The 15,171-nt window shown below is 52.4% G+C and overlaps 1 protein-coding gene across 11 annotated transcripts in view; it reads left to right on the top strand.

Moving 5' to 3' along the window:
* The window catches only part of PHF19 (PHD finger protein 19), a 104,755-nt gene that overhangs the window by 77,549 nt on the left and 12,035 nt on the right, over nucleotides 1-15,171 (top strand). For 6 of the 11 annotated variants that reach the window (XR_004249930.2, XM_058445937.1, XM_058445936.1 and 3 more), the window contains 11 exons: nucleotides 3,249-3,344; nucleotides 3,842-3,942; nucleotides 4,457-4,605; nucleotides 6,843-6,938; nucleotides 7,712-7,780; nucleotides 7,980-8,100; nucleotides 9,698-9,765; nucleotides 11,065-11,226; nucleotides 11,809-11,896; nucleotides 12,640-12,725; nucleotides 13,629-13,724. Coding sequence is in view for 9 of the 11 variants with exons in the window: in XM_058445937.1 (XP_058301920.1) it covers nucleotides 3,249-3,344; nucleotides 3,842-3,942; nucleotides 4,457-4,605; nucleotides 6,843-6,938; nucleotides 7,712-7,780; nucleotides 7,980-8,100; nucleotides 9,698-9,765; nucleotides 11,065-11,226; nucleotides 11,809-11,896; nucleotides 12,640-12,725; nucleotides 13,629-13,724 (1,132 nt within the window). In the remaining 2 variants the exon portion in view is untranslated. The other 5 variants (XM_058445939.1, XR_004249932.2, XM_058445938.1 and 2 more) reach the window with 5 other exon arrangements.

The following is a 15,171-nucleotide window of genomic DNA, read 5'->3' as shown; positions in this document are numbered from 1 at the left end:
ACTTAGGACATCAGTCATCCCCTTGAGAATTCATACCCCAGGAGGGAGGATGGGCAGGTGGGGAAGGTAGCTTAGGGAGGTGCTGGGAGGGCCAGGACTGGGCCTCAGGCCTGTGTTTGCTTCCTGGCTGCACTACAGCTCCAGCCGCTCAAAGCTCTGGGTCAGTCTGGGCTAGAAAAGGGGGCATGCCCAGGTAATCAGAATTGTCAGCTCTAGATGCAAGCACAGTGTCCCTGATTTAACACATGAATAAAACTAGTGGAAGCAGCCCTCTCCACGGGGCAAGGAGTTGGGAGGAATGGGAGAAAAACCAATAAAGCAGAGATGAGCCAGGCAGGGTGAAGATGGACATGGCTGGATGGAGCTAGACCAGATTTCAGGGCTGAAAGGAATCTGGGGTGGGTACCATCCCTGCCTTCAGAAAGCTGACATCTCTCCCTTACAAAGATGGCAAGTCAGGGCCATCTTTGCCACCATTCTCCCTTCCCATACACACAACAGACATCAGTAGCCATTGACAACACATGTACTTTCAACTTGGAGCCCCAAGCAGCTACTACCTGTCAATCAGAGTTGGCATGAGAGGAGAAACCTGTTTGCCATTTATACTCTAACAGGAGAAGAGACATGGCCCCTAGCAGGGTAAGAAGCAGGTTTTAGGGTCAGGTGGACCTTGGACCAAGTTCCAGCTTTGCCACTTACTGGCTGCATTTGCAGGAGCAAGTAATATGACCTCTCTGAGTTTTAGTTTCTTCATGTGAGAGGTGATAGTGAAAGTACTGGCTTCATTGGGTGGTTGGGAGGCTTAGGTGAGCTAATCCATGTAAAATGCTTAGCTCAGTACTATTGGTTTTAGGGAAGCTGTTACTCAAGAATTTTGTTACCAGCCAGGCACAGTGGCTCATGCCTGTAATCCCAGCACCTTGGGAGGCCAAGGTGGGTGAATCCCCTGAGGTCAGGAGTTTGAGACCAGCCTGACCAACACAGGAAAACCCTGTCTCTACTAAAAATACAGCTACCCGGGAGGCTGAGGCAGGAGAATTGCTTGAACCCGGGAGGCGGAGGTTGCAGTGAGCTGAGATCGCACCACTGCACTCCAACCTGGGCAACAGAGCGAGACTCTGTCTCAGAAAAAAAAGAATTTGTTACAGTAAGAGATGATTCCAAGAAGCCTGCCAAGAAGAGGCCGCAGAACCCAGCCAGTTAGTAAAGCTTTCAGATTGCCCCCTTCTCCAAGAAATTGTTGTGGCCAGTGCAGACCGATTCCTCTCCAACCCCTGAAATGTATTATATAAATATCCAAAGCAATGAGGATCTCCTTTCCTGGTTTACCCCCTTATTGAAAGCATAAGGAGCCAGACGGAGAAGACCATGCACCTTAGCTGACCTCCTGTGGAGGCCCACCACATACCAGGCTCCTTGGAGGTACCCACAGTGATCACCTGAAGAATGGCTTGTCTCCTAGCCAGAACTGCCCCTTCCGGGCAGAATGGTGACCCTCTGGCATCTCCTGAGATGAGAGCATAAGGCTGAGCACCACTGTAGTTATTGATCCATTGCTTCATTAAGCCAGTGAGGACTTACTGAGATGCACTGTGGGCACCACCTTCCTGGGAGCATGTTCAAGAATAAGAGGCAACGTTCCTGCCTGGCCATATATTCAACAAACATGTCTTGGAACACCTGTTACATGCCACACTTTATGAGGTCTTGGAGATACAGAGATGAAGAGGTACCATTTCTTTTTTTTTTTTTTTTGAGACAGAGTCTCGCTCTGTCACCCAGGCTGGAGTGTGGTGGCGCAATCTCGGCTTACTGTAACCTCCGCCTCCCAGGTTCAAGCAATTCTTCTGCCTCAGTCTCCCGAGTAGCTGCAACTACAGCTACGTGCCAGCACGCCTGGCTAATTGTTGTATTTTTAGTAGAGATGGGGCGTCACCGTATTGGGCAGGCTGGTCTCGAACTCGTGGCCTTGTGATCCGCCCGCCTTGGCCTCCCAAAGTGCTCGGATTACAGGCGTGAGCCACTGCGCCCGGCCGAAGAGATACCATTTCTACCCTTACAAAATTTTCAGCATGCCGGGGAAATAAGACAAACACGTATCAAAATGTATACATACAAACCTTTTACACATAAAAACATATTTATTCTTCAACCAAAATAAAATGCAAAGAAAAAAAGAGATGGAGAGGGGACCTGTAGATTAAAAGCAATTTTAAAAACATCAGTCAGTCACCACGTATGGACTTTACTTGGGGACTTTGATTCAAAAGAACAGACTTAAAATTGTTAAGGCATTTGTACTTAAGAAACAATTGGAAATGAGAACATTAACTGAATTTGTTAATGATATTAAGCAATTATGTTAACTTTTAGGTGCAGTAGAGGTGTTTTAATTATGTTTTTTAAAAAGAGAGTCTTGATCTTTCACAAATACATACTGAAATATTTATGGAAAAACTATTGGGTATCTGGGACTCAATTTAAAATAATTACAGGAAGGAGAAGTAGGTGGGAATATAGTAGAAACGAGATTGGCCATGAGTTCATAAGTGATGAGAAGATGAAGTTTCATTATAACTTCTAGGCCGGGCACAGTGGCTCACGTGTGTAACCCCAGAACTTTGAGAGGCCAAGGCAGGTGGATCACTTGAGGTCAGGAGTTTGAGACCATCCTGGCCAACATGGCAAAACCCTGTCTCTACCAAAAATGTAAAAAGTAGCTGGGCGTGGTGGCATGCACCTGCAATCTCAGCTACTCAGAAGGCTGAGGCAGGAGAACTGCTTGAACCAGGGAGGTGGAGGTTGCAGTGAGACAAGATCACGCCACTGCACTCCAGCCTGGATAACAGAGCGAGACTCCATCTCAATAAAACAAACAAATTATATTATCCCATAATAAAGTTTTAAAAAAATAATCATTTAACAAAACAAGTTAAATAAGGCAGGAGAGGCAGCATGATGTGGTCAAAAGAACAAAGGGTTTGATGTCAAACAGCCATGGGTTTAATCCCTCCCTCTCCTACTTACTAGCTAAGCAAGGGACTTAACCTGTCAGAGCCTCAATTTCCCCATCTTTAGAATGGCAATGATGACAGGCATCTCAGAGTGGTTGGGGAGATTCAGTGAGGTGGCATGTGGGGCCCAGCACTAGGCCTAGCAGACAGTAGAGGCTGGGCATCTGGAGTGTGATTATAAAACTTCCATTCCTGTGAGCTGGACCTGACCCTCGAGGGCCTCTCTTTCAGCCGGCGTTCCAGGAGAGGAGCCCAAGTGCAACATCTGCCTAGGGAAGACATCAGGGCCGCTGAATGAGATCCTCATCTGCGGGAAGTGTGGCCTGGGTGAGTGGAGTGAGCAGGGCCCTGAGAAGGCCCCAACCCGTAGGTCCCCATGCACTGGCCCCTGACGGGTACTGCTGCAGCCTGTTGGAGCCTCAGCTGGCTTCCTGTTTCTCTTGGCACTGCAGGGTGAAAGGGGGCCAGTTGCTGTAAGCGAGGGCTTGGGAAGAGATCCTGGGGAAAGCTGGGAGGGTATGATGGTGCATGTAATTTGGGGCCCAGCTAGATGGAGAGGATGGGTGGGAAAGATGGGGCTCAGGCACTGAAGTCAGACCTTCCTGTGCCCCCCCCCGCCCCACAGCTGGCCAATGCTGTCATTTAGTTCCCAGCCTGGACACTGACTTGGCCACCTTGGTGGGCATCAGCAGCCAGGCTCCCGGCAGCTGGCAGGCAGAGCTCCTAGGACTTCCCTCAGCCCTCCCAGCCCTGCCTCCTTTGGGCCAACTGGCCTTGGGCCACGGTGTCCTTGTGGGCGCTCACCGCCCCCTCCTCTGCCGTAGGTTACCACCAGCAGTGCCACATCCCCATAGCGGGCAGTGCTGACCAGCCCCTGCTTACACCTTGGTTCTGCCGACGCTGCATCTTCGCACTGGCTGTGCGGGTGAGCCTTCTATCCTCCCCAGTCCCTGCCTCTCCTGCCTCCTCCAGTGGGGCAGACCAGAGACTCCCATCACAGAGCCTGAGCTCCAAGTAGAAGGGCCACACCTGGGCTTTGGAGACAGCTAGCACCTCTGCCACTGTCCTTGGCCAGGATTTGTAGACTCCCTGAACCTCAGTTTCCTCAACTGTAAAGTGGAGATGGGTTTGGTGTCGGGAATAACAGGATCAATAAATGATGCTTTACTATTAAAAGAGAAAATCCATGTAAATACATGTTGGTAATTGTTGCCTTTGTTGCGCTTATTACTCTTAATTCTGTTATCAACGGAGTTCCTTCTGGGATAGAGGGGATGGGTTTGGAATTAATGAGAAAAAGCTCCTTGCTTTTCTGACTATATTGGAATATCTGCGGGTCCCCCAAGCCCTGGCAGCACTTCCCTCAATAGACAGCCCTGTGCTGACTCGCGTGGTCCACCCGGACCTGGTGGTTGACTGGAGCCCTCGTCTCCCCCCAGAAAGGCGGCGCGCTGAAGAAGGGCGCCATCGCCAGGACGCTGCAGGCCGTGAAGATGGTGCTGTCCTACCAGCCCGAGGAGCTCGAGTGGGACTCGCCCCACCGCACCAACCAGCAGCAATGCTACTGCTACTGCGGCGGGCCCGGAGAGTAAGGCAGGGGGTCGGGGTCCCCCGGGCGGCAGGGCAGGTCTCCAAGAATCGCCAGCGGGGACCGCCCATAGGGAGCGAGCCTGGAGTGTCAGCCAAGGCGCGGACCTTGAGGGCGGGCCCAGCGTGTTGTGTAGTGGGGGCGGGGCCTCGAGGGGCGGGCCTGGAGTGTCAGCCTCGGGGGTGGGGCCTCGGGGCGGGACTGAGGGGAGGGTGTCAGCCGCTGCGGGGGTGGGGCCTCGAGGGGTGGGCCCGGAAGATTGGACCTGAGGGCGGGACCTCGGGAAGTGAACTCTGCAGGTTAGACTTGAGGGTGGGGCCTCGGGGGGCGGGCCCGGAACGTTAGACCTTGGGGCGAAGCGTCGGGAGGCGGGCCTGGCGGGTTACGACCGCCCAAGCAGGGCCTCAGGGAGGTGGGGCAGGTTGAGAAGCACCCTGTGGAGGGGCGGGGTGGGGGAGAAGGAATAGTAAGGCCTCGGGGACAGGACATGAGGAGGCGAGGCCTCAAGGGGCGGTCCCCGAAGGGAAGGCCTCGGGGTGGGGCCCGAGGGGGCGGGACCTCAAGGGGAGAACCGAAGGCCGGCTCCGCGTGGCATCTAGCACTGTGGAGCAGGGCTAGAGGGCAGAGGTGTTTCGTTGGAGCTCTGTAGGAAACGAGGAAGTATTGAAGAGTGGTTAAGAGCCTGGGCCGGACACAGTGCGAATCCTCCCAGGACGTCCACGTCCTGGCTCTGCTTCTTACCAGCTGTGCAACCCCTTAGCCTCAGCCCTCTGAATAGTTTCCCCATCATGTGATTATGAGCAGAGCGTGAATTACATAATTCACATAGAGGTTCACATAGTGCCTGGCACTTGGTAAACACTTAAAAAAATGTGAGCTGTTACTGGTGGTAGTGGTGGTACTAATGCATGAAAGTCAAGATAACCTTTTCACCGTCAGAGTCAGTGGAACTGGCTGCTGGTGAGATATTAAGATCCTTTTCCCGCCTGGTGCGGTGGCACACGCCTGTAGTCCCAGCTTCTTAGGAGGCTGAGGTGGGAGGATCACTTGAGCCTGAGAGATGGAGGCTGCAGTGAGCCATGATCATGCCACTGTACTCCAGCCTGGGCGACAAAGCAGGACGACACTGTCTCCAAAAATAGAAAAGATTCTTTTCCCTGGAGATGTGCAATCAGGCAGGGGTAGAGGGCCGGGGGGCGGGGCATGCTATGTCGGGGCCACTGTGGAGGGAATTCTTGTCCTGGCTCTGTGGCAAGAGTCTTTGATTCCTCCTTGCCGACCTGGGCCTCTATGTAGCCATGGCAGTTGAGCTTGCTCCCTTGGGCTGAGTGCACATGGCATTGTGGAAGGAACCACAGATGTAAGAGGTAGGGTCTCTGCCCTCAGAAAGTTCAGCCGTCAGGACCCCATGAAGTCCTGAATCTCAGCCCCAAGCTCCAGCTGGGTAACTACTTTATCTCTCAAATGGGCTTAACCTTAACTTCAGGCCCATGAGCTTCCCCAAGTATTGTCAGATGGAGAAATGCTTATGGAAACCTTTCCTGCATTAATGCAGTGGTTCTCAACACCTATGGGCAGAGTTGCACAGGATGCTTGTTAAAAATGCATCCTAGAGGCTTCCCCAAAGATTGAATAGGACTGCAGTGGACCAAGGAATCTGCATTTTAACCTGGAGCTCACCTGACAAGGTGTCAATGAAGCATTGAGCATTTTGCTCTTCATATTCCATGAATAGTTGTTGGATGACCATGATAGGGCAGATACAGTTGCAGGTGAGAAAAGCCAGATGTAGTCTTGCCCTCGTGCAGCTTACAGAAACCATTATTCTCCCATGAAGTCTCCAAGGCAAACATTGCCCTGTCAGCAGTGTTTGGGAAGCAGCAAGTCCAGAAATGGTGGCTTCATTGTGTCATGGCAAGGAGAGCACAGCCTCTGAAGTTAGGGAAACCAGAATTCGAATCACCATCCTCCACTTGCCTGTGAGCTAGAGCAAGCCATTTCACCTGTGACTCATCTGTAATATGGGGACAGTGTCCCATCTTTTACCAGGTGGTGAGGTGAAATGAGAGTATATGTCTGACTCCCAGGTCTTCCCTTGGCACAGCCTAAGTGCTCAGTAACTGAATTCTCTTCCCTTTCTGCCAGTGGAGGGCAAATTTAAGTTGGGAAAGGTTGCCGAAGCTCATACCTGACTGGGGGTGTGGTCCTGGCTGACCTTGGCTCCTCTGTCTCTCCAGATGGTACCTGCGGATGCTGCAATGTTACCGGTGCAGACAGTGGTTCCACGAGGCCTGCACCCAGTGCCTCAATGAGCCCATGATGTTTGGAGACCGGTAGGTGCTAATTTGGTCCAACTGGGCCTTGGGCGTGGTGGGGAGAGGGCAGGGATGGCAGCAACAACTCCTGCAGGTTGACTGCCAGGCTCCAGACAAGAGGGGGTCTGTGACAATGTATGCCTATCTGTTTACTGGAGGCAGCTCAAGGTAGGGGATCCCCTAGCTATGCAGGGCCAGGAGGCAATAAAGAAGTATGCTGGGCCACATCCCTAGTTGCCATTGATTTGTGGAGTACCTTAGATAAATGCCTGCCTTCCCTACGACCCAGTCTCTTAAGTGTCTGGGGAAGAAGGGGTGACACAGTCTTTTCGCCAGCCCTGCCCAGGGTTGTTGCGGGAGTCACTGGGGAAATGGACGGCTTAATGTGGCTTCTAACCGATGGAGCTAAGCTAATGGAGTCATTGTAGATGTCAAACCTGATGTTATGCATCTTTTGGTTGGTGTCTCATGTCATTTGTGATTGCATGTGTGTCTGTCTCAGAGGGGAAGAGGGGGACCATGGCAGCCCAGCCTAGCTCAGCTCACTCTCTGTGAAGTTGGCCACGCTTCAGGGCAAGATTTGGGAAGGGGATTGAGGGCAGGGGTTAGAAGGAATATGGAGTATCTCTTAGTCCCTGTCCTGCCCTGTCCTTGACCCCCAGTGGCCAGCAGCCCTAGGAGTGAGAAGATTATGGGAAGGTAGGTGGGGAGTGAGGAGATCAAGGGGCTCGACTGGGGCGGGGGTGTCAGAGCCCCTCCCACCATAGGCCCCCCTCTCTACCCACCCACAGGTTTTACCTATTCTTCTGCTCCGTATGTAACCAGGGCCCAGAGTACATCGAGAGGCTGCCTCTGCGATGGTGAGAGGGTGGGGCTTAGTCCAAACCCACTGTTACTCCTCCCAGCTTCTCCCCTCCCTCCTCCCTCCTGGAACAATTCCATTTCCAGCTACTGGGTCCCAGCCCTGCCCCTGTCTGTCAGCCTGGACTCAGAAAGCTGTGACCCTGGCTGAGCAGGCTGCCACCTAACCTGGTCCTACCTCCTTGCCCCCTTGCCCAGGGTGGATGTGGTTCACCTGGCCCTGTATAATCTGGGGGTACAGAGCAAGAAGAAGTACTTTGACTTTGAGGAGATTCTGGCCTTTGTCAACCACCACTGGGAGCTCCTGCAGCTTGGCAAGGTATGCGGGGTTGTGGGATGTCAGTGGCAGGAGGCAGAGAGGTTTGCCCAGGGCCACGCAGTGCAGGACTAGGATGGAGGTCTCTGAACTCTCACGCTTGAGTTGCTGCATCCCTGAGTCCAGGCCTCTGAGCCTGTGTCCTTTAAGGGCCTTCCTAATACCAGATTTTGGCAGTGGGCAGGTTGGGGCCTCCCCAGCTCAGTGGAGGGGAGCTGAGGCCCTAGATTAAGTCTGGCTGGAACACAGCTCTCTGCTGAGTGTTTGATCCACTCCAGATTTCCTGGCTAGGATGCAACATGGAGTGGGTCTGCCCACTGCTGATCCTATGCTGAATAGTGGGTCACCAGGGGCCTGGAAGCCTCAGATCCACGGCGTGAAATTACAAACGGAGACTTTCAGAATGTCAGAGTTGGAGAGTGACTTGCCTGTGGTCAGCAGAGCTTTGAGGCTGAGCCAGAGCTGGAGCCAGGGCCTCCCTAATCACTCCCATGGGGGTGCTGTGTCTTCTTTTCCCTAATGACATCCTTAGAATTCTCTCCACCACATACATAGTGAGGCATCTTCTCTACGGACTGCCCCAAATCTTTCTTTGATGAAAGGAATTTAAAAAGAATAACCTTTATGCTTTGCAAAATATTTTATGTAATAACATATTCATTCACAGTGTTTGATAATTTTTTTAAAAAAATAGATATTATAAAACCTTAAAAGATATGTAGAGTTGGTTTTCAGTAACTTTTTCTGATTTTTTTTAATTGTACATATTCCTGGTGGAAAATCTTTGAAGTACCAAAAAGTATAAGGAAGTATACTTTTTAAAAAATCCATATCACACCACCCAGAAATCACTAGAACTAATGCATAGTTACATTTCCTTTCCGGCTGTCTTCTATGAATATCTTTTTCTGTTTCATGGTTTAAATGATACAGTATATACAATTTTAAATAATCTTTTTTTTTAGTACGCGTTATACTTTTCCATATTACTAGAATCTTCATAAACTTTTTTTTTTTTTAGATGGAGTCTCGCTCTGTCGCCCAGGCCGGAGTGCAGTGGCGCGGTCTCAGCTCACTGCAACCTCCTCCTCCTGGGTTCAAGCGATTCTCCTGCCTCAGCCTACGGAGTAGCTGGGATTATAGGTGCCCGCCACCACGCCCCGCTAATTTAATGGCTGCATTGGTTTCTACCATAGTTTACTTGTTTCCTTCCTGTTGGGCAGTTTCTTTCCCATTCGTCCACCATTAGAAACAATGCCACCGCTTTTTTTTTTTTGTATGTAAAGTTTTGTTCCTATTTCATGTTATATCTGCAGATACATAGATTCCATGATAGATTCCATGGAGTAGCATTACTGCGTCAAGGGTATGGACTTTTTAAAGCTCTCAATACAGTTAGGTCAGGAAGTATTCTCTCCATTTACAGATGGGAAGGAACTTGGAGAGGTGAAAAGGCTTATCTGAGATCCTGGAGTGAGTCAGTGGTCCTCACCTGAAGGACTCAGAAGCATCAGGAGATGGAAGGGAGGGAGTAGGGGCTTGGGCCTCCCCACCCGCTATGTGCCTGGGTCTGATGTCCTGCTGGCCTGCTCTCCCACAGCTCACCAGCACCCCAGTGACAGATCGAGGACCGCATCTCCTCAACGCTCTGAACAGTTACAAAAGCCGGTGCGTGCAGGGAGGGGAGGGAGTGTGGTGGGGCCCTCTACAGGTGAGATTTCTTCCTACCTCATAGCCTTTGCTCAGGCTATGCTCCCTGCCTCTGTGATGCTCCCCTTCTCTCTGAATCATTTCCATTCTCCAAGATCCAGGGGGTACCCCACCTCCTTTGAACAGCCACTCCAACCAGCCCGCAGCCTGCCACATTTTGGTACTGGGCTCAGCTCTGTAGGGGGGCTGCACCCCTGCTCTCTGAGGGCCCCTCCTGCTCTAGACATCTAGGCCTTGGGGGCCAGGCACTGAGGGATGGGTGCATCATCTCGGGTGGGCTACATCCTCAAGTGGAAGACATCCCTCAGCCCCTGTCTTCCCATCCAGGGTTCTCAGCACACACAGCTGGCCATGTCCCCCACCACACCACAGAGGCATGCCCAGGCTCCTGAACCTGGCACTCAAGGCCTTTTAAGACCAGGCTGTGCCCGCGTCCTCTGTCGCTGTCCCTTTGCTTTCTGTATTCTGGGTGCCAGCCATCCTGAGCCCTTGGTTTCCTACCTGGCGCTTTTACTTATGCTCTGCCCTTTGTCTAGGATGTGCCTCAGTCTTTTTTACTCATTTGTTCCATCAACAAGTATTCATTGAGTTGCCGTTGTATGTCGGGCCTGTCTGGGTGCTGAGGTCATGGTGGGGAATAAAACAAGGTCCTCATCCCTGAAACTCTTCCAGACACCTCTAGGTAGAATTACCCACTCTGTCTTCTACATTCTCATGGTTTAGGGCCCAGACAAAGCCCTGCTCTTCAGTACAAGAGGCCCCCTGCCCTCCCAATGGACAGTCCTCCACTGGGAGGGCAGGGGCCTCTTGTACTAAAGAGGGTAGGGCTGTGTCTGAGTCACTTCTGCAGCCTCAGGGGAGCCCAGCCACTGTTGCTTTCAGTCTCCTGGGGAAACTAGAGAAACAGAATGGAGTAGATTCCAGTATCTTGACCATAGGAGTTCCACTGTGAGCTGGAGGAGGGCTTCCTGCAGGAGGTGGCCTTGGGGCTGGTTGAGGCAAACAAAAGGGAGAAGAGCAGCAAGAACCACACTCGTGCAGGAGGAAGCACAGGGAGGAGGCACCAGCCGTGTTCTCAGCTGCTACCTGGAACCCCGCATCCCATGGGCTTTGAGGAAATCAGCATCTGCAGAGGCCATCCGGATTTTAGCTCTGGGTCCAAGGAGGCAGAGAGGCTTGTGTCATGCTTGACCCCACTCCCCAGGAGGATGGACTGACAGACTCCAGAGCTTCCTCCTCCTGCTGCCCACCCCCCAGGTTCCTCTGCGGCAAGGAGATCAAGAAGAAGAAGTGTATCTTCCGCCTGCGCATCCGTGTCCCACCCAACCCGCCAGGGAAGCTGCTGCCTGACAAGGGACTGCTGCCAAATGAGAACAGCGCCTCCTCTGAGCTGCGTAAGAGAGGAAAGAGCAAGCCTGGGTCAGTGCTCGGGGACCCAGGGGCCAGGGCTGCCGCCAAACTCGGTTTCTCTGCTTCCAAGCAAGCAAGGAGGACCTGCACCCAGCCAGTCCCAGCTGTAGGACCCTGAGAGGGCTAGGTAGTGGCTGAGCGGGATCCCAGATCCCAGATCCCCAACTCCTTTCACCACCACAGCCCCCTCATTGCCTCGCAGGGAGGAAAAGCCAGATCTGAGGACCCAGCCTTGCTGGATTAGGACTTGGGCAAGGAGGTGAAGGGGAAGGCAGGGTGTGTGAGGGGTCCCTCGCTCTCCTGGCTCAGCTGAGCCCCCTCATCCTGGCACTGGGGGGCAGGGCATCTGGATGCATGTGCCTGGGGAGGCACCTTTTCTTTTTCTGCCCACTATACCCTCTCCACACCCTCCCACCCCTGCTGCCCCCGAGGACTCTCCCTCCTCCCCAGGCCTCCCTGTGAAGGTGCAGCTGTGTTCAGAGCCTATCTCCCCAACTGCTGTGACCCCCGCCCCTGCGGCGCCTCCCTCTGGGCCACCCTAGGGCCCTCAGGCTCTGACGGGGCCACCTTCTCCCTCTTCTGTCTCCACAGTTTGTTGCCTCACGAATTCCAGCAGCAGAAAAGGCGAGTTTATAGAAGAAAAAGATCAAAGTTTTTGCTGGAAGATGCTATTCCCAGTGTTAGTTCCTTGTTTTCTTACTCTCCATTTTCATACACAGGGTCAGCACATATTAGGGCTTCTTGTGCCGAAAACTAAGTCCCCCCAGGCCCAGAGGACTCTCTCATGTCCCCTAAAGAAGCCAGTCCCTATTACAGCAAGGCCAGGCACTCTAAGACCCCTGCTTTATCTCCCCCCGAGTTCTCCCAGGAATCCAAAGTTGGGGGGCAAAGGCAGGTAATATTCTTGTCCCTACTGTCCAGGTAGGGACACTGAGGAAAGGGTGGGGCAGTGACTTTCCTGAGGCCACACATCAAAGTAGCAGAGCCCAGCCTGGAACCAGGGTTCCAGAGCACTTTCTTTCCTCCTTCAGTAACCCCACCACCTCCCTGAAGCCCTCCCTGTGGGCAGTAATATTAGCAATGCCTCATGTCCTAGCACTTTGCGGTTTAGAAGCATTATTTAATTTTACTGCACTTCCTGACATCTCTAAGAGTGAAGCAAGGCAGGGGTTATTGTCCCCATTTTGCAGTCGAAGTAACTGAGGTCCAGAGAGGCGAAGGTCGTACAGTCAGCTAGAGACAAAGGCAGGTCTAGAACTGGGATGACTTGGCTCCCTGGTCAGGACTTGGAATAAAGGTGATGGTCTTACCCTAGGGAGGGCCCAGCTCTCAGCGGCCCTGGCTGGATAGGAGGCAGCCTGTGTGGGAGGTAGATTTGATACTCGCTGTCTGACCCTTCCTCTCTCCTTCCTGTGTCCACAGAGTGACTTCACCTCAGCCTGGAGCACCAACCACCACCTGGCTAGCATATTTGACTTCACGCTGGATGAAATTCAAAGTTTAAAAAGGTATCAGTGAGGGACCTAGCAGAGAGGTCTGCTCTGGAGACAGGGAGGGAACCAAGCAGAAAGCCAAGCCCTCAGTTAAAAGGATCCCTGCTGTGCGGGTCTGTCTGAAGGGGCTTTTTGCAGTAGAGCTTTCAGCATAACATCCCTGTTCCCAGAGCACCACAGCCCTCCCGACTTCTCCAGCCCTCCCCACCTCGCCCCATGGTTATCCACACTCACTATGCTGTTTGATGCCTGCTCATCATTGCTCATATTGCTCCCTCTGCCTGAAATACCCTTTGCCCTGCCCTAGCCCATCTGAAAACTCAGGACCTTGCTTCTTCCAGGAAGGCTTTACTAACCCTCCCCAGGCTGCGCTGGACGCCCTCCTTTGTAGTTCCACAGCACCCCATGCTTAAGTACGTCCAAGGGAGGAACTGCATCTTCCATCATTTTATTTTCCAAATTATTAAAGGTCATTTAGTATTTTCCTGAGGACACAGAGGAGGGCTTTAGAGTCAGACCTGAGCTCCAGACCCTGCTTATCAGTACTAGCTATGTAGTTTTACCTAAATCCCTTAACCTCTCTGAACCTCCTCAGCTATTTTCCTCAAACAAGATAATGCAAATGAAAGCACTTTTGACCTGTGAAGTGTTGCATAGGTGCCTCGAATCATGCTCGAGTTACTGATACCAGTGCTTACGTCACCGCCAGGGGAGGGTGCTTCGGGAGGTTTTTTTGACTTCGTGGACTTTGAAGGGTGGCTGGGTAGGAAACAGACAGATGTGGTGGTGGGAAGCTCAGCTGTGGGAAGACGGGCCTCCACTGGGATGAAGGATGCATGTTAGGGGACCCTGCGGGCCAGGTTGGCAGGACCTTGCTGGGCCGGGCCACCGGCAGGCTCACCGTCTTGCCCCTCTCAGTGCCAGTTCAGGCCAGACCTTCTTCTCAGATGTCGACTCCACCGACGCTGCCAGCACCTCTGGCTCTGCCTCCACCAGCCTCTCCTATGACTCCAGGTGAGCTTCCTGGAGGTCTGGCCTTCACATTTTGCAAGGACCATCATTCCTCTCAGCCCCTCCACCTCCCACTTCTGTAATGTGTGGCCCATTCTATGTGTCTCAGTCTCTGGCGGGGAGTACCTGGCCTTCTGCAATTGTGAGTCTGGCTCTCGGACCCTCTGGTTCTGAGTCACGGGGCTTTAGATGGGACCTAAGTATAGGCATTCAGGCTCCCGTGGTTCCATCCCTTTGGAATGCTTCACCTGCTGCAGAAGGTTGTACACACCTCTCACTGGACGATTCCAGTTCTGGGGTTGTTGGACCAGAGTTTCTTTCACTTTTGGCCTCCGCATGCCATGAGCTTGCGTGTCTCTGCCTCTTGGACTACAGGGTTCCCTGACCTTGATTCTTGGCTGTCTGAATATGGTGCCTGTCTTCAGGGGTCTCTGAGGGAAAGAGCCATTTATTTAGAAGCCTGATGGAAGATGGCATCCTGCAGGGTGGAAGATTTAGGAGTGGGGACAGAAATCCCTGGGGGCCTATCTCCAGTACAGCTGGTCTGGCAACAGCTGGTCCTCAGCAGTACGGGGAGTGGTCGAGCACAGGGCTTTCCTCTGTATTCTAGCTGCACTGTATTTTAAGATACTTGAGGCCCTTGCAAAAGTAGAATTAAAAGTATAATGCCTGGCCAGGCACGGTGGCTCACGCCTGTCATCCTAGCACTTTGGGAGGCCAAGGTGGGCAGATTACCTGAGGTCAGTAGTTCAAGAGCAGCCTGGCCAACATGGTGAAACCCCACCTCTACTAAAAATACAAAAAAATTTAGCCAGGTGACAGAGTAGGACTCCATCTCAAAAAAAAAAAAAAAAAAAAGTACAATGGTATAATGCCTGTAGAGGTCTGTCTTGGAGTCTGTGTCTCTTGACATCTGTCTAGGTGTCCTCTGCTGTTGCCTCTGTATTTTTCTTTCTTCCTGTTTGTTGGTTGGTTTGAGACAGAGTCTTACTCTGTTGCCCAGACTAGAGTGCAGTGGCATGATCTCAGCTCACTGCAACCTCCGCCTGCCAGGCTCAAGTGATTCTCATGCCTCAGCCTCCGGAGTAGCTGGGACTACAGGCGTGCACCACCATGCCTGGCCTATTTCTTCCTGTTTCTTTGGTTTCACCAGCACTTCAGGTCTTGGTTTCTGTCTCTAAGCATCTGAATCTGCCTTGTCCTGTGTGTCTGTGTGTCCATTTCTCTAACTGTGTGTGTGTGTGTGTGTGTGATGTCTGTCAGTCTCTCCATCCAGGCTCTAGGGTACAGGGTCCTCCAGTCCCTAACCCCCAGCCCTATGTGACCTATCTGGTTCCACGAGTCTGGTGAGAGGCAAGGCGGGATAAGCAGGGCCTCTGCACTGCATGGCCTCAGGAGGCTCAGAGAATGGTGCTCTTGTGCTTTTGCGGTGCCGGGATCCTAGCTCTAA

This window comes from Hylobates moloch, unplaced genomic scaffold (genome assembly GCF_009828535.3).
Source record: "Hylobates moloch isolate HMO894 unplaced genomic scaffold, HMol_V3 SCAFFOLD_10, whole genome shotgun sequence".
Lineage (NCBI taxonomy): Eukaryota > Metazoa > Chordata > Mammalia > Primates > Hylobatidae > Hylobates > Hylobates moloch.
The sequence above is the reverse complement of the archived record's forward strand: the minus strand, read 5'-3'. Positions and strand labels throughout refer to the sequence as shown.